The sequence below is a fragment of the Pteropus alecto genome, unplaced genomic scaffold, assembly GCF_000325575.1.
Source record: "Pteropus alecto unplaced genomic scaffold, ASM32557v1 scaffold117, whole genome shotgun sequence".
NCBI lineage: Eukaryota > Metazoa > Chordata > Mammalia > Chiroptera > Pteropodidae > Pteropus > Pteropus alecto.
The window spans coordinates 971090-992499 of record NW_006440642.1 but is presented as its reverse complement, the minus strand read 5'-3'; the positions used below and the strand labels follow the sequence as shown (position 1 = coordinate 992499).

Below are 21410 nucleotides of genomic sequence, written 5' to 3'. Positions count from 1 at the left end.
AGAGACAAACAAACAGAGACTCATGGACATGGACTATAGGCTAGTGGTTACCAGAGGACTGTAGAGTAGTGGTTACTGGTGGGGTGGGTGAGGGGAGGGGAGGTTGACGGGGTAAAGGGGGTCAAATATAGGTTTTAGGGGGAGGGTGAAGTGGGTAAAGGGGATCAAATATGCGGTAGCTGAAGGAAACTGGACTTTGGGTGGTAAACACACAATAGAATATTCAGATGACAAATGATAATGTATATGTGAAAATTATATAATTGTATTAACCAATGTTACCCCAATAAACTTAATTAAAAAATGTATATGTTATCAAAGGAGTATTTTTAACTGGTGTATTACTGCAATGATTTCTAAAAACCCTGTATCAATTTACACTCCCAACAATAGTGTATCAGAGGACCTGTCTTTCTCTATCTTTGCAAGAATTGATATCATTTCTTAAAAAGTTTTTTAAAGTTTAATAGGTAAAAAGTAGTTTCTGGTTTTCAGTCATGATGGTGGCATAGGTAGATGCTATGCTCGCCTCTTCCCATGACCACTTCAAAATTACAACCAAAACAGAAATCAACCATCATTGAGAATCACCCAAAGTCTAGCTGAACAAAAGTTCTATAATGAAGGATAACAGTGGAAGCCATAGAAGACTGGTAGCAGGGGTGAAGATGAGGAATGGGTTGGTCCCACACACCCACATGTGGCAGTTGAAAACTGGGAGGAATATCTCAGCTGCTGAGGTCCACCCTCCCATGCCTGAGCAGTGAGGAGTTCCAGCCCCATACCTGGCTCCCCAGCCAGAGTTCTGTGCCAGGAAGAAAAGTCCCCAAAAATTCTGACTGTGAAAACTAGCAGAGACTGTGGTTGAGTGAGACTGAGGATGGCTGGAGTTCCAGGTGTTCCTTTTAAAGGGCATGCTCATGAACTTACTCACAGATGGACTCACTTGCTCTTAACTCCAGCACTGGGGAAGCAGCTTGAAAGGCACCAGAGACAAATGGGGAGGAACTGAATTATCTGGCTTCAGGGAAAGGGCTGGAGGGGCAGGTTTCTCTCAGACAGAAGAGTTAGCAGAAGCCATTATTCCTCTGTTGAGCCCTCCTCATACCAAGCCTGCACATGCAGATGGGTGCAATATCTGAGTACCAACTGGCTAATACCGTTTGCTTCACTCTGGTGATTCTTTGAGACCCTATCCCATCCAACTTGCAGGTCCAAGCAAGTTGCTTCCAGTGACTTTTCCATTCAAATGACCTGTCTTGACTCATGCTGTGGACCTTCCTAAAATCTCTCAAAAGTTCACAAATCCAAAACAAGCAACACCTGGCTCTGCATGCCCTGTATCTCTCTTTTTTTTTTTTTTAAAAATCCCCCCTGTCCCAGCTTTATTTGTCTATATAATAGACAAATAGTTGCTCATATTTACATCGTACAATTCAATGAGTTTTTTTTTTTCCAGCTATAGTTGGCATACAATAATATATTAGCATAGGCAGCAGCTGATCTTGGCCTACACAAGAGTTTCATGAGGCCCGGAACCAATACAAGAGCACCAATCAACCACATCCACAAATGACATACCCAAATGACAGTCTCGGCAGGCACTAGCACCCTGCTAAAGTGAATCTCGCTCTGTAGGGTCAGCCCCTGTACAATATAGCTCCTCTACTATACTCACAGCCAGTCCTCACAACCAATCAGACTGAAGGTCAATTCCTCCCACTGATGTGCCAACAGTGACTAAGGCTCAACTACAACAGGGAGGCACATACAACCCACACATGGGACTCATGTGGAGCACCCTGCTCAAGACACCAGAAATACTGCACTACTGGGCCCCACAGGACACTTATTACATAAGGCTACTCTACTAAGTCCGGGAGACATAGTAGATCTACCCAATACATAGAAATAAACACAGAGAGGCAGCCAAAATGAGGAGACAAAGAAACATGTCCAAAATGGACAAAACATGTCCAGAACAGAACAAAGCTCCAGAAAAACAACTAAACAAAAAGAAACAAATAACAGTGGAAGCCATAGAAGACTGGTAGCAGGGGTGGAGATGAGGAATGGGTTGGTCCCACACACCATGTGGCAGTTGAAAACTGGGAGGGATATCTCAGCTGCGGAGGTCCACCCTCCCATGCCTGAGCAGTGAGGGGTTCCAGCCCCATATCTGGCTCCCCAGCCAGAGTTCCAGTGCCAGGAAGAAAAGTCCCCAAAAATTGTGACTGTGAAAACCAGCAGAGATTGTGGTTGAGTGAGACTGAGGATGGCTGGAGTTCCAGGTGTTCCTTTTAAAGGGCATGCTCATGAACTTACTCACAGATGGACTCACTTGCTCTTAACTCCAGCACTGGGGAAGCAGCTTGAAAGGCACCAGAGACAAATGGGGAGGAACTGAATTATCTGGCTTCAGGGAAAGGGCTGGAGGGGCCGGTTTCTCTCAAGACAGAAGAGTTAGCAGAAGCCATTATTCCTCTGTTGAGCCCTCCTCATACCAAGCCTGCACACGCAGATGGGTGCAATATCTGAGTACCAACCTGGCTAACACCGTTTGCTTCACTCTGGTGATTCCCTGAGACCCTATCCCAACCAACTTGCAGGTCCAAGCAAGTTGCTTCTAGTGACTTTTCCATACAAATGACCTGTCTTGACTCATGCTATGGACCTTCCTAAAATCTCTCAAAGGTTCACAAATCCAAAATAAGCAGCACCTGGCCTCTGCATGTTCTGTATCTTTTTTTTTTAAATCTCCCCTGTCCCAGCTTTATTGAAGTATAATAGACAAGTAGTTGCTCATATTTACATTGTACAATTCAATGAGTTTTTTTTTTTTTTTGGTTATAGTTGGCATACAATAATACATTAGCATAGGCAGCAGCTGATCTTGGCCTACACAAGAGTTTTAAGAGGCCCAGAACCAATACACCTGGTGGCCAGTTTCAGACCACACAAGAGCACCACATCCACAAATGACAGTCTTGGCAGGCACCAGCACTCTGCTAAAGTGAATCTTGCTCTGTAGGGTCAGCCCCTGTACAATAGCTCCTCTACTATACTCACAGCCAGTCCTCACAACCAATCGGACGGAAGGTCAATTCCTCCCACTGATGTGCCAACAGCAACCAAGGCTCAACTACAACAGGGAGGCACATACAACAACGCATGGGACACACGTGGAGCACCCTGCTCAAGAGACCAGAAATACTGCACTACTGGGCCCCACAGGACACTTATTACATAAGGCAACTCTACTAAGTCTGGGAGACATAGCAGATCTACCCAATACATAGAAATAAACACAGAGAGGCAGCCAAAATGAGGAGACAAAGAAACATGTCCAAAATGGACAAAACATGTCCAGAACAGAACAAAGCTCCAGAAAAACAACTAAACGAAACAGAAACAAACAATCTAACAGATATAGAGCTCAAAACACTGCTTATAAGGGTGCTCAATGATCTCAGTGTTAGAAAACATATGATCTTAGTGATAGAAAACACAAAAATGGATATAGAAAACATAAAAAAGAACCAGTCACAACTGAAGAATACTGAATAACTGAAATGAAGAATATATTAGAGGGAATCACCAGTAGAGTACATGAAGCAGAGGATCGAATCAGCGACTTAGAAGATAAGGTAGCAGAAAACACCCCATCAGAACAGCAATGAGAAAAAAAAATCCAAAAAAAAAAAAAAAAGAGTTTAAGGGGCCTCTGGGACAGCAGCAAGTGTAACAACATTTACATCTTAGGGATACCAGAAGGAGACGAGAGAGAGCAAGGAATTGAAAACCTATTTCAAGAAATAATGCTGAAAAATTTCCCTGTGGTGAAGAAAATAGACATACTAGCCCAGGAAGCTGAGAGTCCCAAACAAGATGAACCCAAAGAGGTCCACACCAAGACACAACATAATTAAAATACCAAAGGCTAAAGACAAAAGAATTTTAAAAGCAGTAGAAGTAATTAGCTACCTACAAGGGAGCTCCCATAAGGCGGTCAGTTGATTTCTCCACAGAAACTTTGCAGGCCAGAAGGGATTGGCACAAAATATTCAAAGTGATGAAAAGCAAGGACCTACAACCAAGATTACTCTACTCAGCAAAGCTATCACTTAGAATAGAAGGACAGATAAAGAGCTTCCCATACAAGAAAAAGCTAAAGGAGTTCATCAACAAGCCTGTATTACAAGAAAAGTTAATGGGATTTCTTTAAGAAGAGGAAGAAAAAAAGATAAAAAGATAAAAAAAAATAATTAAAAGATAAAAAATTTTCTTCTTTCTTTAAGAAGAAAATATGTACCAAAAATTTAAATAATAAAATGGAAATAACTGCATATCAACGATTGCTTCAAATAAAAAAAGATTAAATGTGCCAATCAAAACATAGGGTGGCCGAATGGATAAAAAAAAAAGACCCTTACATATGCTGCCTACAAGAGACTCACTTCAGATCAAAAGACACACAAATTGAAAGTAAAGGGATGGAAAAAGATATTTCATGAAAATGGAAACAAATGAAGGGAGAGTAGCCATATTTATATCAGACAAAATAGGCTTTACTATTATTTTTTAATTAAAAAGACTTTTTGCCTTCTTTTTAAATTAAATTTATTGAGGTGACATTGCTTAATAAAATTATATAGGTTTCAAGTGTACAATTCAACAATATATCATCTGTATATGGTATTTTGTGTTTACCACCCAAAGTCAGATCTCCCTTTGTCACCCAAAGTTTTACTCTTAACTACCTCTCTTCCTTCCCCCTTTCCAACAAATGCTATAGCAAGAGACGAAGAAGGACCCAGCATTTTCACTTCTGGGTATCTATCCAAAGAAACTCAAAACACTAATTCAAAAATACATCCATATGTTTATTGCAGCATTATTTACAATAGCCAAGATACAGAAGCAACTAAGTAAGTGTCTTTCAGCAGATGAATGGATAAAGAAGTGGTACATATATACAATGGATACTACTTAGCCATAAAAAGAATGAAATCTTGCCATCTGCAACAATATGGATGGACTTAGAGAGTATTGTGCTAAGTGAAATAAGTTAGACGGAGAAAGACAAATATCATATAATTTCACTTATATGTGGAATCTAAAAAACATAGTAAAAGAACAAACAAAGCAGAAACAAACTCATAGTTACAGAGAACATTTTTTGGTTGCGGATGAGGGAGGGAGTTGGGAGGAATGGGGGAAAATGGGGAAGGGATTGAGCAGCACAAATTGGTAGTTACAAAATAGTCACGGGGATGTAAAGTAGAGCATAAGAAATATAATCAATAATATTATACTAACCATGTAAGGTGTCAGGTGAGTATTAGACTTATCAGGTGCATCATCTTGTAAGTTATATGAATGTCTAGCCACTATGTTGTACACCCGAAACTAATGTAATATTGTATGTCAACTGTAATTGAAACATAAAAAATAATTTTCAAAAAGTAGTTTCTCATTGCTTTGTACTTCTTTGAGGATTAGTATAAATATTTAAAAGTATGTTCATTGGCCATCTATATTATGTCTTTATATAATTCATGTATTTTGCACATTTTTATTTTTAGTGTTTTTTATTATTGATTATAGGAGATAATTCTATAGTAAGGATCATTAACTTTTTCTATTTTTTTTCTTGTGGTAAAACACACATAAAATTTGCCATCTTAACCTTTTTTAAGTGTATAGTTTAATATTCAGTGGTATTAAATACATTATGTTATTCATCCATTACCACCATCCATCTCCATAACTTTTTCACTTAAAACTGAAACTCTATATCCATTATATATTAACTCCTCATTCTCTCTTCTCTCTAGCCTCTGGCAATCATAATTCTACTTTCCGTTTCTATGATTTTGACTACTCTAAATACTTCATATAAGTGGAATTATACAGTATGTGTCTTTTTGTGACTGGCTTATTTCAGTTAGCATTATGTCCTCATTGGTTCATTCACACTGTAGCACATTACAGAATTCCTCCCTTTTTAAGGCTGAATAACATTCTACAATATACATAACCATATTTTGTTTATTTATTCATCTGTTGATAGACACTTGTGTAGCTTCCACATTTTAGTTATTGTAAAGAATACTGCTATGAATGTGGGTGTACAAGTATCTGTATGTGTCCTGGCTTTTAGATCTTTTAGATATATACCCAGAATTGCTGGATCATATGGTAATTCAATTTTTAATTTTTTGAGGAATCGCTATACTGTTTACATTCCCCCTAACAGTAAACTAATGTTCCAATTTTTCCACATCCTTGCCAACATTTGTTGATTTGTGTTATTTTGATAGTAGCCACTCTTGTGGGTGTGATGTGCTTTTTCATTATAGTTTTGATTTTTATTTCTCTAGTGATTAGTGATGTTGAGCACCTTTTCACATTCTTATTGGCCACTTGTATATCTTTTTTGGAGAACTGTCTATTCAAGTCTTTGCCCAGTTTTCAATTTTTGTTGTTGTTGTTGAATTTTAAGAGTTCTTTATACATTCTGGATATTAATCTCTTATCAGGTACATAATTTGCAAATATTTTCTCCCCATGCTGTGGGTTGCCATTTTTCTCTGTTGTGTCTTTTAATGCACAAAAATTTAAAATTTTCATGAAATCCAATTTGTCTATTTTTACTTTGTTACCTGTGCCTTTTGTTTTGTACCCAAGAGATCATTGTCAAATCCAATGTCATGAAGCTTTTGTCTTACATTTTTTCTAAGAGTTTTAGGTCTTAGATTTAGATCTTCAATCCATTTTGTGTTAATTTTTTTTTTTTAATTGCCTACAGCACCTGGCATTCCTATGTGGTCTCCCATCCAAGTACTAACCAGGCTCAACCCTGCTTAGCTTCCGAGATCAGACGAGATCCGGCACGTTCAGGGTGGCATGGCCATGGACATGTTAATTTTTGTGTATGGCATTAGGTTAGGGTACAACCTCATTCTTTTGCAATTTTCCCAGCACCATTTGTTGAAAAGACTATCCTTTCTTTCTTGAATGGTCTTGTCACACTTGTCAAAAATTATTTGACCATAAATGTGAGCGTTTATTTATGGATGACTCTTTATTCTATTCCATTGGTCTATATGTCTGTCTTTATGCCACACTGTTTTGATTACTATGGTTTTATTGATTTCTAACTTTATCCAATTGTGGTTGTCAAGGATAGGTCGTATATCTATCTTTTTATACCTATTGAGACTTAATTTGTGGATTACCATATGGTCTGTCCTTGAAATGTCCCATGTTCAAATAGTTAAATTATTTTTTTTTCTTTTTTGTTTCAAAAATGTTTTGCATTGTCAATTGTCTTTTAATTTTCTTCTGACCTTTTTTTGATATAGTCACATCTATTGGCTCTTTCTATTGTGATTTATTTTTTATTGCTTTTTATACTTAGAAATTCTTATTCTAAGGTTAGTTAAATATTGTCAATTTTTCTAGATTTTTCTTATATTCAGAAACATGGTATCTTTATTGTGTCTATTTGTTAGTTCCTCTTAGAGGTTTCCTTTGTATAGCTTTTGCTCAGGTCTTCTGAGGGTAATTCTTTTGGTGTTTTATGCTTAGATGCCTATGTGCAATAATGTATCCAGAATGGGTGATGGGATGTTCCAGAGTATTATCTAAGGCCTTCCAAACCTATCCCTCTTCAATCTCTAGTCCTTGGCTTTGAAACTCCAGTCACAGTACTCATCATCCACTTACTTGAGAAAGAAGTTCAGACCTAGGATTTTAGATCTCGATTGTTAAAATTTTACATGATAGACATTCTTTCAAACATTACTTTTGACATATTCATTAGGTCTTAAACACATATGTGAAGTTATTTACTTATTGCTATAGTTAAATAGTTTGGTTCCTATGCTCAGTGCCAATCATTTGCTATTATAACTTTTCCACTTTAATTCTTGATTTCTTAATTGAATGGAAGAGTCTTGAAACATTTAGTGCAGCCAGCCTGGTGTTACTTCCTATGATAGTAACAGAATTAGAGACTTGTAGCGAGCTCCCATTCCCAGTTCATCTCTCCTTTAGGGCATAGTAAAGATTATGTTTTCTTCACCCTTGCAGATGGGTGGGCCACATGATTATTCTGCACAATGAAATATGAGCTAAAGTGATGTCCAGTAAAAAGCTTATTCATAATTCTTTAGTCTCTCTCTATGCTGCAGTGAATGAAGGGGACATTTGTTCTAGTTAATGAAGCTACATTATAATAGTGCCTCTGTTAGACTGGGTCCCTGAGTGATCATGTGGAGCAGAGCCCCTCTGTCAACCTGCCAACATAATTGTTGGATTAAAACCACTGGGATTTGAGTAATTTTCTAACTGCTGCACAACTGAGTCCATCCATACATAGTAGTTCATTTCTACTTTTTGGGGAAAGAGAGGTGGGAGGTGGGGTGAGCTAGATGCTAACATTACCTTTTTTCTTATTATTGTAGTTCAAAGCTAAAATATGTCCAGACATAGTTTCAGTTTTTTTTTCTTTTCAATACAGCAAAAAATTATTGCTTCTGTTTCTTATCGTTTTGAATTTCCTTGCACTATTGTCATTTCTCATCATTTTCTATTTTTGGACATTTTAATCACCATTCTGGAAAGCTTATTAAGCTTTTTCACCCCTACATCACATGTATAATAATCTATAGATTAGTTCTGGTTTTAAGACTCCAAAGCAGTTTTTAATTATGCTATGGTATTTTTGGTTTCCTTGAAATATTTCATTCTTACACATCTCATGGCATCCTTTGTATATACATATCAACCTGTTTTCAAATTCTGACTTTCTCTTTTACACAGGCTAGGTCTTATACCCTATCCCAAAACATATTCTTTGATTTTCTGGTTTCTGCAATAGATGATTTGCAGAGGGTGAGTCTGTGTCTTCTGGGTGGTGTTTTCTACATCCCATCTGTCAGTATATTTTCTCCCCCTATTTACTTAGCTTTTATTGTTGTTTTTTAAAAAATTTTCTATTTATCCATCTTCTAATAAGAAAACAGACATTAAGTTTATATTTGCTCAGAGCCAAATGCAGATGGCTCTTGACTTATGCTTGTTATTTTCTTGGAAGGCAAATTTCTTGTTTGTATCTTCAACTAATGTGCACAAGGTCCAATTTTCTTTACTAGTTTCTAGTAAGCATGTATATAAGTATAGATTGTGGGACTGTGGGAGGAATATATATATTTTTTGTGTTAAGACTATTGATAGCAAGAGGCAGAATTGTCTAATCTAAACCAGCTAAAGCAAAGAAAAGGAATCTGTTGGCTCACACAGCTGGGAAGAAAACACATGTCAAGTGAGTTTCAGGCATGAACAGATCTAATGCTTTCTCTCCTGTGCCCACTGGTTATTTCTCTTATTTTTTTTTCTTATGGCAGATGACCTTCCATGTGGTAGAGAAAAGGGGCTTTGGTGTCAGGGATAAGGCCACAGAATGCTGAAGATATACAGTATCTTAGTCAATTATTCTAAAAGAAAAGAGAGAGGCTTTCTCCAATCCCAGCATATATATATACTACCTCAGGAAAGGATTCCCATTCACCTAGCATAGGCTATGTGCCTGCTTCTTGGACCAATTCAAATGGCAAGGTGATGAGGTGCTGCCTTTGGCCAGGCCTGAGTCATATGCCTACCTCTGTGAGGGTAAGGGGTGTTTGGAAGTCTTACCCAACTTTCATGGAATGAAGAAGAGGCCTTTATCCCCTAGAAAGAGGTGGGGTTAGGGCATGTATTATACCAGAAAAATAGAGGAAGGGAGGCTAGACTGTAAAACATACTGGGGCTCACTACATACTTGTAGTTTCATTTTCAGTCATTCTGATCAATGGGAAACACAAAAAATTAAACTCCCAGGTACACACTACTAAGAGTGTTACTCTTATCAACAGTACTGCACTTTTTAAGGTGCGGCGAGTCTTATCAATCCACACTCCCCACTCCCTTCTCTCACCCTCCACACCCCACCTACTAATAAGATAGATTATTCTAAGTCCTAACTGAAGAGCAAAGCGATTTTAATGGAGAAGAGGACATGAGGTATCAGAGCATTATCCTTTTGGTGTTCTTTCTGGAAGTTCCACTGTTGTTTTGTGCAGTTTCCTTAATATCTAGGCAAACCTCATCCTCTAATACTGTAGGGGCAAATTTAAGTTAAAAAGAAAGACAGTTAAAAAAAGGAAAGATGATTCCTTTTAACCTTGTGAGGCCAACCTAGTCTTCAACCTTTAGAACATTCCAGGGCTCTCAGGGACATACCTCATTTCATAGCTTTGGTTTACCTACAGATGCTTGACCATGACCATGACCTGACCATGATGTATGATGAAACTGGAAGGGTATGCAGTGGCCAGGTCATGGGGGAACCATGAGTGTCATGCTGAGGAGCTTGAACTACCTTAAGGTAATGATGCGGCATCGAGAGGTCTTAGAGGAATAAAATGTGCAGTTTGCTTTTTTGGGCCTACTGCTGTGGTGTGGTATTTTGATCTTGATGAACTATGCTTTAAAAGAAAAGTATTTTAATTTATCTGCCTTGGATATTTGTTACTGTATTCTTATAACGCAATCATCTATGGATCCATAAATCTTCGTGTAATATGATACAAATATGCCCAGCACGGTGGGAGACGGGCAAAAGAGAAAGGACTGTTTAGATTATCATCCAAATCCCCATGTTATGGTAGATTAACAGGTAGTCTGTGGACTAGGCAGAAGGCTGAGAGGCGGAAGGGAGTGGCCAGTGACAGGAAAATGCATGATGATTTTAGGATTCTGTGAAGGATCCAGAGGGAACAGGCTAAATTGGAAGCAAATGCTAAAGTTAAGACAAAACATTTATTTAATTAATTATTTAAAGATATTATAATTTACAGAGCTAGTGAGGTGATTATTGATGTTTCAAGTTTATACACACAGTATGAATATGTATTTTAAGTTGAAGGCCACATACCTGGAAAACTAGGTTGGCATTTTCATGCATTCCAAATATTTCTGGGTCATCTATTAAAGGCAGGTTCTCAATGTAGTCTTTAAATTCTTGTAGGCTGTCAGCCAAGGGTGCAAAATAGATGCCTGTTATTGAAAACGCAGAAGGCAAATATGTCTTAGATAGACTAGCTTTGTACCGTCAAATTTGGTACTTCCCTGCCTGGTTCAATGGTGCCTATAATCAACTGCCTCACATGGAGACAAGGACTGTTTTCCCCAAGCCCCCATGTTCTGTTTAGCTCTTTACCTTTTCTTGAGGCTTTAAGCATCTGATTAGTGTCCTAACCTTTCAGATTGTCTCCTCCAGAACATTTTAAGTATTCTAGACTCCAGGAATGTGTTGCTGAAAGGCATGCCCTATTAAGGGGCCCGAATTTATATAACTTTGAAAACATATTTAGACAAGACACAACCCATTTTAGAAAAGAAATAATTCAAAGTGGTTAGTGCACAATAAATACCTTTGTGCTGTTACAACCAAACCAGTTTTGAATGTGGGCAAGCATGGGGATAGAGTGGACATGGGGACTGGGTGGTGAGGACTGGACACAGAGAACCCTTGGATGGAAAACTGACAGATGCTGTCAACAACTCTTAGAAAAGGTCTTCTCTATAATGTTGAAAAGTCATTCACCTGATTCAGAATATTTGTAATTCTCTTCTAATGTTTCCGGAGAAAAAAATCTTTTTAAGATAGTACGAAGACATCTTTGATCCCAGGTGTCTGTAACTCTACCACCATACGTAATTTCACCTGAAAAGGAGTTTTGCATTTTAAAACATATTGTTTATTTTTTATTGATATACATGTCCCAATTCTAATAGGTTTATTTATATACACATTTATTTGGTACTGAAAGTAGAAGTGGCAAAATAGAGTTTCCTTCTATTACCTCCCCAAAAGAGAATAAAAATCAAGTTTTTAAAAAAGCAGAAACAAATCTAGTATATGTACTCTATGCTAATTAGTTTGATTTTTCCAAATAACTGAAACTAAAGCCATTGAGCTTTGTTTACATATTTCTTCTTTCTTCCTGTTTTTTTTTTTTTTTGCTTCGAAATATTGATTTTGAGTCTCTTCTTATTGACTGCAGTGTTCTAAAACATACATACTTTTCATGAAACATTGCTTTTGGTGGGAGGAGGAATGATTAAAATGAAGTGAAAACATTTACAACAAGGTGTCTAAACTCCATACATATCTTATACATTATTGATATTAAGCTAGAGAGGAAAGATAGATTCAAGGTAAAAGTGACAACTTGCCTCACAGAAATTATGTTATGGGGAATTAAACTTATTGGTATCCTATCTTTCCACAGAGTGCTACTTTCAGCATGCTCCACTGTCATCCCAAAATTACAAGAGTGATATGCATTCTGCATTGGAATGCTATCTACTGCTGATATAATTCTTTGGAAAAATTCCAGATCCATTGCTACAATTCACTATTCAATACTGTAGTGTTCCTAGAAGGAATTTACTGATGATACTGACATTGTCAATTTCTGAATCTTTTAACTGTTAATTCATTCTCATCTTCATCTCTTCCATTATGTCAGGAAGAAAGTTTTTTCATTCTTTTTCAAGCTGACATAATTGGTTAAGGGAAAGTTATTTCGGTCTTTGGAATTTCAATAATTTATCTCTTCTAAGATAGCAATGTCCTTACTGCACCCCCTGTAGGGACACTTATCTTCCCTCTCCTGTTGAAGCACCTCTGGTCAGTCTTGGATCAGCCATTCAGGGAAAAGGGAGGGGAAGTAGGTACCAGGGATGATGGTCAAGCAGCTGAGGCCCTCTATTAGTAATTCTAAGAGGGAATGAAGAAGAGATGCTGATGTACTTTCCTGGGAATATTCTTCGGTCACCTTCTGGGAAGTCTTGGAACACAAAATTGGGTTAAATCTTTGTTGTCAGTCCATTTAGTCTTGGCCTAACTTGAAGCTACTCTTGGATCCTTGGAGCTAGATGGAAATATCAAGCTCAGATTTCTCCAATTACATGATGGTGTCTGAGAAAGGAAGATGGCTGGGGAAACTCACACTCCAATAGTCAGTCAGTGATGAGAGGAAAGAGTTACCGCAAAGTATAATATTCTAAAAAGAGTTCCAAACTAAAAGTTTCAAACTAAAATATCTGCATTTTGAGAAGAGTGCAGAAACATTTTCCTTACAAATCAGCAGACTTTGTGCTTCTCCACTAAGATTTAGCTTTACTCTTTTCTTGGATCACTCCTTGGATCACAAGGAGCTCTACCATTTTGATTCAGGGCAGATGACTCACTTTTAGTCTCACTTTTAGGAAGGAGTCGTCTGGGTTGGTCTTCCCAGGAGAGGGGTCTTGGGAAGGGGGTGTCCACCCAGGCCCACCACCTGTCCTGGCACCAGCACCACAGATCCCGTTGTGGTAGTTTCCCCTTCTATTCCTTTCCTGTTCCCATGGGCTGGCTTGGGGATGGTCCGCTACAAACTGGATAAGCCTTGGGTTTGACTTTGTCCTTGCCCACTTTCAGCTCAGATCTGTCTCATGGGCTTAGCCTACACAAAACCTTAATTCTAAATAACTTCCCATATTAAAACCTCCTCAATATTTCTGTTTATTCTCTCCCGTCTGGTCTCCCCTCCCCCCCCGAGCCCATATTGCTAATATCCTCTTGTTCAATCCTTCATCTTGCATTTATTATAGCTTTATAAATTTTGTACCTCTTGCCAGCCTAAAAGACTATAATTGCCAACCACTGCTTATAAGGAAGAGCCAAAACTTATTAACAATACACACAGGTCTTTCAGGATGTGTTCTCAGCTTATTGTTTTAGTTTTGTGGAAGATAAAGCTCCTCTCTATTACACATCCCCTCTTCATACTATAGTTAAGCCCTACTGAACTACTCACGATAACTAGTCATGCCACCCTCAACATTAGGGGCTTTAAGCATCACTTTTCTCTTTGCCCAGTGTGCTCTCCAGCCTCCTCTCCTGGTGAGCCCATCTCACTGTTCAGCACCCAGCTCAATTGTTGCATCCCATGGGAACTTACCCATATTCCTCTAGACAGTGTGAGTTGGTCCTTCTGAATTCCCACAGCATTGTGCATACATTTCTATTTTAGTAATTATCATAACATATTACAATTTATTCATTATCTCCACTCTCTGCCCCATGAGTTTTTGGTAAGCAAGAACTATGTTATCTGTGTATTTGTAGCAACTATCATCATAGTAGTACTAATCAGTATTTTCTGGATTAATCCATAAGTGACTGCCTAAAATTCCATCATTAGCAAATATTAATTAGCATTGCCTTTTTACACCTATCTTTTAAAAAGCATCCTTAATGAGCTATAATTTAAAAATCATAACATTCACATAAAATTATATATGAATTAAAATGTATAATATATGGATTAATATATAATTAAAATGTATAGTTCACTAGCTTTTAGTAAATATGCGAAGTTGTGCAACCATCACAAAAATCTAATTTTAAACATTATCAGTTCCCAAAAGAGATCTTGTGCTCATTTCTACATCTGCCCCATGCAGCCACTACTACTGTCTGTGTGTAGACTTGGTTTTCCAGAAATTTTATATTAATGGAATCATACAACATGGTATTTTGCATCTGGCTTCTTTTACTTAGCATAAAGTTTTTGAGGTTTATCCATGTCGTAGCATGTCTCAGTACTTTATTCCTTTTTATGGCTGAATAATATCTTATTGTATGGATATACCACATTTTATTCATGTATTCACCAGTTGATAGGCATTCAGGTTGTTTCTACTTCTTGGTTATTATGAATAATGCTGTCGTGAACATTGTTTACAAGTTTTTTTGTGCATACATGTTTTCATTTTTCCTGAATAATACATTGAGTGGAATTTCTGGGTCACATGGTAAGTCTATTTAAAAAAATTTCTAGAGGTTGGCTCCATAGTGTAGTGGTTAGCACATCTGTTTACACGCAGAAGGTCCTGGGTTTGCACCCAGGTGGAGCCATGGACCATACCCCCGGTGCGCCAGGCCCTGGGTGCGCCAGGCCCCAGGTGTGCCAGGGCCCAAGTGCACTCTGTGAGCATGTGGGAGGAGATGCCCCGCCTTCAGAGGTCCAGTTCTTAAGGGGAGATGGCAACATCTGTAGGTCAGGGATGAAAGTGGGAGGGAGGAATTAAAGAGGAGAAAAAAAAATTTCCAAAGCTGTGGCATCACTTTGCATTGCTACCAGCAATGTATGGAAATTCCAATTTCTCTGTGTCATCACCAACACTTGTTACTATCTGTCTTTTTTATTATAGCCATCCTAGTGGGTGTGAAGTTGTTTTAATTTTCATTTTCCTAATGACTGTGAAGTTTTTCATATGATTATTGGGCATTTATATTTCTTTGGTGAAATGTGTATTTGAAACCTTTACTCATTGTTTTTTTATTACGTCGTTTTTCTTCTTACTATTGAGTTGTAAGAATTCTTTACATATTTTGTATACAACTGCTTTATCAGATATATGATTTGCAAATATTTTCTCTCAGTCTGTGGCTTTCCTTTTTCATTTCCTTGATATTTGTTGAAATGCAAAAGTTTTTAATGTTGATAGTCCATTTTATTATTTTTTCTTTTATTGCTTGTGCTTTTTGCATCATTTAAGAAGTCATTGCCTAATCCAAGTTTACAAAGATTTACTTCTATGCTTTCTTCTAAGAGTTTTACAGTTTTAGCTCTTACAATTAGGTATATCGCTCATTTTGAATTAATTTTTGTGTAAGGACTCAAATTCATTCTCTTGCAGATGGATAGCTAATTGTCTCAGAATCAGTTGTTAAAAGACTATCTTCTCCATCATTGTGGATAATTGTTCTGGAACATTTGTTGAAAATCAGTTGACCATAAATATAAAGAGTTTACTTCTGGATTATCAGTTCTGTTCCATTGATTTACATGTGTATTCTCATGTCAGTACTACACTATCTTGATTATTGTAGCTTTGCAGAAGTTTTGAAATTGGGAAAAGTAACTCTTTTACATTTTTTTTTTCAAGATTGTTTTCGCTACTTGGAGCCTTTTGCATTTCCATACAAATTTTATTATCAGCTTGCCAATTTCTGCAAAATTGCCAGATGAGATTGTGTTAAATATAAAGATGAGTCTGGGGAATATTGCCATTTTAATAATATTATGTCTCTCAATTCATGAGCGTGCCATTTATTCAGATCATCTTTAAGATTTTTCAGCAAAGCTTTTCAGCTTTCAATGCATGAGTCTGCACTTTTGTTAAATTTTATTCTTTTTGATGTTAAGTATTTTATTCTTTTTGATGTTATTGTGAATGGAAATTAAAAAAAATATTTTCCAATTATTCATTGCTAGTGTATAGAAATGCAGTTGATTTTTATGTATAGATCTTATATCCCATACCTTGCTGAACTCATTTGTTACTTCCGCTTTGTGTGTGTGTGTGTGTGTGTGTGTGTGTGTGTGCGTGAATTTAGACTTTCTTAGAATTTTCTATACACAAGATCATGTCATCTGCATATAAAGACAGCTTTATTTCTACCATTTTAATCTGGGTGATTTTATTTCTTTTCCTTGTCTAATTTCCCTGGCTAGAACCTCCAAGACAATGTTGAATATAGAAGTAGTGAGAGTGGATATATCTTCATCTTGTTCCTTTCTACTCTTTTAAAAACATAGTCACTTCCACGGCATTAGAAATTGAGGTAATCTGAAAATTCAAGCATTCTAGGAGTGGAGGAAGGGAGAGAAAAACTAGGAAGTGGAAAATTCAGGGTGAGTAGAAGGTGCCAGAGAACAAGTCTGCCCATAGTACCATTTTGTTAAGTAATCTTGGCTGCACTGGAGTGGCTGGGGGCAGAAGTATAACATAGTCTTCCAAATCCATGCCCACCCTCTCACCTTTCTTGGTCCACCCTGAGGATCAGTTCTCATCCATTTGCACTGTTATTTTATTATCCTCTGCTCAAACATGTTCCAAGGTTTCATTTGCCTTTCAAGGCTCTAGATCACCTCACACTTCTCTGCTGTTCCACATCTCCCTTATTTGCCAACGAGAACCACCCGTTCCCTTTCTGTCCTCTTCCAGAGCTCTCTATTTTCTCCACTTCCCAGTGTAAATCTCTTCAGTATTTGGACCTACATGGTCCAAACCGGATCGAATTTTGGCCGTAAGATCCCATGTGGTTATGCTATTTGTTAGAAATTTTAATTCCTGAAATATTTCTCCTTTTTTCACAACTACATCTGACTCAACAGTTCTCTACAGTTAATGTTCATATTCTTTTGAATTTAAGAGCACAAACTCTGGAGGCTAGAATGCCCGGGTTTAAATCTTGGCTCTGCCACTTGTAAACAGTATGCTTCAGTTTTCTTATGTGTAAAATAGACATATAATAGTCCTCATCTTACAGGTTTGTTGTGAAAATTAAATCTGCTAATTCATGGGAAGTGCTTAAAATAATTGTCAGTATGTAGTGAGAGCTATATAAGTTTTTGCTATTATTATTTGGGGGAAACATCTACCCCATTTTTCTATGTGTAAGTATTCTTATGATATTCTGATCATGGTCTTATCTTCACAAAGGGAATATCAGAAGTCATGACCACCATCATTAAACATTGGAGAGGACATCATCTTTGTATGGGCCAGGTGAGTATAAACCAATAGCTGTGTGTGGCACATAGCCGGATGCCCTCGCCTTGTGCGCATACTGACCAGTTATATAAATCAGCGCATCCCAGGGAATCTTTCCTTCTTGACAGTAAAGGTTGAGGTTCAGTAAAGCGCATTCCCTGTCACTGTCATTAAATTCATAGCAGATATTCCAACCAAGAGGGCCAAACTTTTTTCTCTCCTGGAATGGAAAATGAAAACCTTCTTAAATAAAATTTGTTAAAATTAGTTTTGTATAAAATATTGAAAATGAAAAGGTTTTTATAGAGGTTAGGCAGCCTCATTCTGTAAAATCAGTTAAAGCCACACAGTTCAACTACAGCTAGGTTTTCACATTCGCTCCCATTAAACAAGGAGCATCTCTTCATCTAGTACTGGCCCCTCTCCAATATTTCTAAAAGAAAATTTGATATTACTGGAAATGTGATAAACCTGTCAAAGAACATTTGTTTTTCCTAGTAAAATAAAATGTTTCCCCATCAAAATAGGTAAAAAAAACCCCCCAAAACTCACCTAGAGTCTTATGTTATAAAAATACTAACACTAATCATCCTTCTGGTGGAGAGAGCTATCCCCTACTGTTCTAAGGAGACTGCTCATCACTCAGGCTCTTCAGTCATGCCATGCTGTTCTGGCTACATATTGACTTCTCTATAGTCACGTTTAGAAAGAAAACTGGTACACGGAAGCATATCCTTGTTTCATGACTTCCTATAATGAAATCTTTCCTTCTTTTGTTTTCTCTTTATCCCATCTTAATTTCTTAATTCTAAACTGTGTTCTCTCTTCTTGATCTCAGAGTTTCTCTAGATCTTAAACCATGTCTTCATTTCAGTTGCTTTTATTAAAAAAAGGACCTTACACTCAGAGCCCCTAATCTCAACCTCTTGGATCTCCTGTTGGACCCTGTTTACTTATCCCATATCTTGCATCTTTAATCTTTGTTTCTTCTACATAGACTACACACATTTGAAAACCAGGCAACCAGTCTAATCAAGATGTCATCTAAAGATAGGTAGTTGAAGAGTCAGAATTCAAGTACAAGGCCTCAGGATGGATACCAGATTGCAGCAGTGAGGTTTGAACAGAGGGAAGTGAAAGTAGTGCTGAGTTGAAGGTCATCTTTCAGAAGAATTGGGGCTCCAGTCACAGCTGTGAAGGGTGGTACACCCTCTCAAAAAGGAATAGGTGAGAGTGAAATTACTGCAGGAAAAATGAGGACTTGATGTCTGACATGATATATATGTGTAAAGAGGGAAGAAAAAAATAATCCTGAAATTTTGGTTTTAGGTGACTGACAGAAGGGGCCATGATTTCAGAAGTAGGTTCTGGAGGAGAAGCAGATTTTGGGGAATAAGGCATAGCTGAGATCAGTTTTGAGCTTCTGAGTTTGACCTACTGCATTCATCCAGGTGATGGTGTTTTGTAGCCGGATCAGAATAGAGCAGGAAGGCGAGGCTGTGAGATACTGAGGCCAGTGGAGCACAGAGATCAGCAACTGAGTTAAAACTACATGGGTTCAGACACAGAATGAGGCCCTCAGTGTTTCACAATGCTATTTGTAAGCTTTCATCTAATTCTTACTTTTTAAAATTTTAACAAAACAGACTTTCTTGTTTCTATTAAAAAGCAGAACTGGGTGTACCTGAATTATTGCATGGAAGAAACAAATGCCAAATATCATTCGTCTCCATTTTCTTCCAAGGATATTTTCTTCAAAAAATGAAGGCATCATTTCAGTAAATGCTCGTCTGATATTCGCACGTAAGCCTTTTGGAGGCTCATTGGTTACCTGGATTTAGATGGAACATACGTGGCAGAAAGGGTGACTTTATAGATTTTCATTATTTCTGAATAACACATATAAACTGAAGCCATTGAGAAAATGTAGATAACCAATGCCCATGGGACATTCCCGGCATGTTGGTGCCTGCTCTGTGTCTTGCTCAGCCTCAGTCCTGGGAGAGCAGGGCCTGGTAGGGTCAGACCTATAGTGGGTAAACCACCTGCACAAGAACCTCAGATACTTCCATCTGGTGTCTATTTTTCTAAACATGTGCCAGAAAGTATGTTCAAGTCTTCTGCAGTGGATCTTCTTCTGCATGGGGCCTGAGCTCTTTGGATCTCTTGGATCTCATCATGGGGCATCATTCACACTTTGCCCTGATGCCATGGGGTAGGACAAGGCAGGGGGCAGGGGAAGAGGCTTTCCTTGTGATTGATCATCCCTGGGTGAACATATGCAAAGGCTTCTCACATACTGGAAACTTCTGGCACTGAAATTCAGCAGCCTGTAGGTCTTCCTGTCTCTCAAATGCTGAAACATTCCCTTAACTTTGGAAGAGATTCTGTTCTCAACACTCTGCAACCTTGACATTTTCGGTAGAGAGTAAGAGGGTAAGAGTTGAATGTATCAGGACTAGGGCATGTAAGGATGGGCAGTGCCTTGGGAAACTGTTTCCCTGCTCACTATCAGATGAAGAGATACCCTCATCTCTCCACCTGGGTTGCACCGACATTGACAAGGTCCTGCATGGGGCCTGAGCTCCTTGGATCTCTTGGGTGAACACTCTGAGGCCAATCGCTCCACATTGTTCCAATCATGTGCATACATTACCTTGACAGAATTTTGAAGAACTGTAACAGGAAATGTATTACTAGGCATGGAACTTAAAAAAAGTCGAAAACTGTCCTGGATAACAACATCTGTTTAAAACAAAGACAAAACAATAGAAAAAGAAAATGCTTAAGTCTTAATAATTTTCTATAAGAAGTAATTATTATAGGGTAGCAAAAATTGCTGTAAGCTCTGTTTATAGACTAGTTTATCTATTTTAAGTATGCTGTAAAATGGAGGTGGGGAATCTTTACAAAAAACTCTTTGTGCAGGAGAGTCTGGCAGTCTAGATGCTGGTACATTTGAGTAAAGAAATTAGAGGCATGTTAATTCTCAACACTTGATGGAGATGTTAAGGGCCTTCTCTCTGAAATGGGGAAAACTTTCAGTTGAAAAAGAGGACAGTTACTGGCAGTGCATTTATGCTCATGAAGTTTTTTTTTAATTATTCAAGTTAACTTAAATTGCATGAATATTGTCAGAAAGCCCTATGGAGAAGAAAGGGGTTTCTTTCTTCTGCAGAGAAGTTGCAAAGGGAACCAAGGGAATGTAACATCAAGAAGTTAAGTCAATATACTTACTTTCTGAGCTGTGGACAGAGAACCTAAGAAAGAATTAGCTCTATTCTAGGTTCAAAAGGCCAAAGCAATGTTGGGAAAATCATCATTCCCATCACAGGAAGACATAGGCATCATCCAAGGATGAATTTTTTTTTCCCCCATGGTACAAAAGTATTTAATAAGTGCCACATCAGTACAGAAAACATAGCCTATACCTCATTATTTCAATTTTGAAAAACTGTAACAGGAAATGTTACAGAATTGGCATGGAACTTAAAATTTATTATTCCATAGTCCACCTTTTACAGAATTGCTAAGTGAAAAGTTAGCAGAGATTCTTATTTTTACTTAAAAAAATCCAAGGTACACATTGGGAATTGAATTGCTATGTTTTTTTCTTCTTTTTTAGAGATGTGACCATTATTGACCATGTTTTCTGGTCATTAATGTTCTATCAAACATTGTATTAAGCCAAGGTATTAAGTCAAAGCAGACAGATGGCTAGCAAAGCTGTTTGCTGTTTCCTATTC

The 21410-nt window shown here is 37.7% G+C and overlaps 1 protein-coding gene and 1 pseudogene across 1 annotated transcript in view; both read right to left on the bottom strand.

The window, feature by feature from the left end:
• Positions 1–21410, bottom strand: part of DNAH6 (dynein axonemal heavy chain 6) — a 233739-nt gene that overhangs the window by 17593 nt on the left and 194736 nt on the right. The window contains exons 66-70 of the mRNA XM_025050893.1: positions 20321–20409; positions 19349–19495; positions 17746–17884; positions 11657–11776; positions 10985–11106 (exon numbers count right to left, since the gene is read on the bottom strand). Of these exons, the coding sequence (XP_024906661.1) occupies positions 10985–11106; positions 11657–11776; positions 17746–17884; positions 19349–19495; positions 20321–20409 (617 nt within the window). The remainder of the gene's footprint in view (positions 1–10984; positions 11107–11656; positions 11777–17745; positions 17885–19348; positions 19496–20320; positions 20410–21410) is intronic.
• Positions 6803–6921, bottom strand: LOC112484539 (annotated as a pseudogene).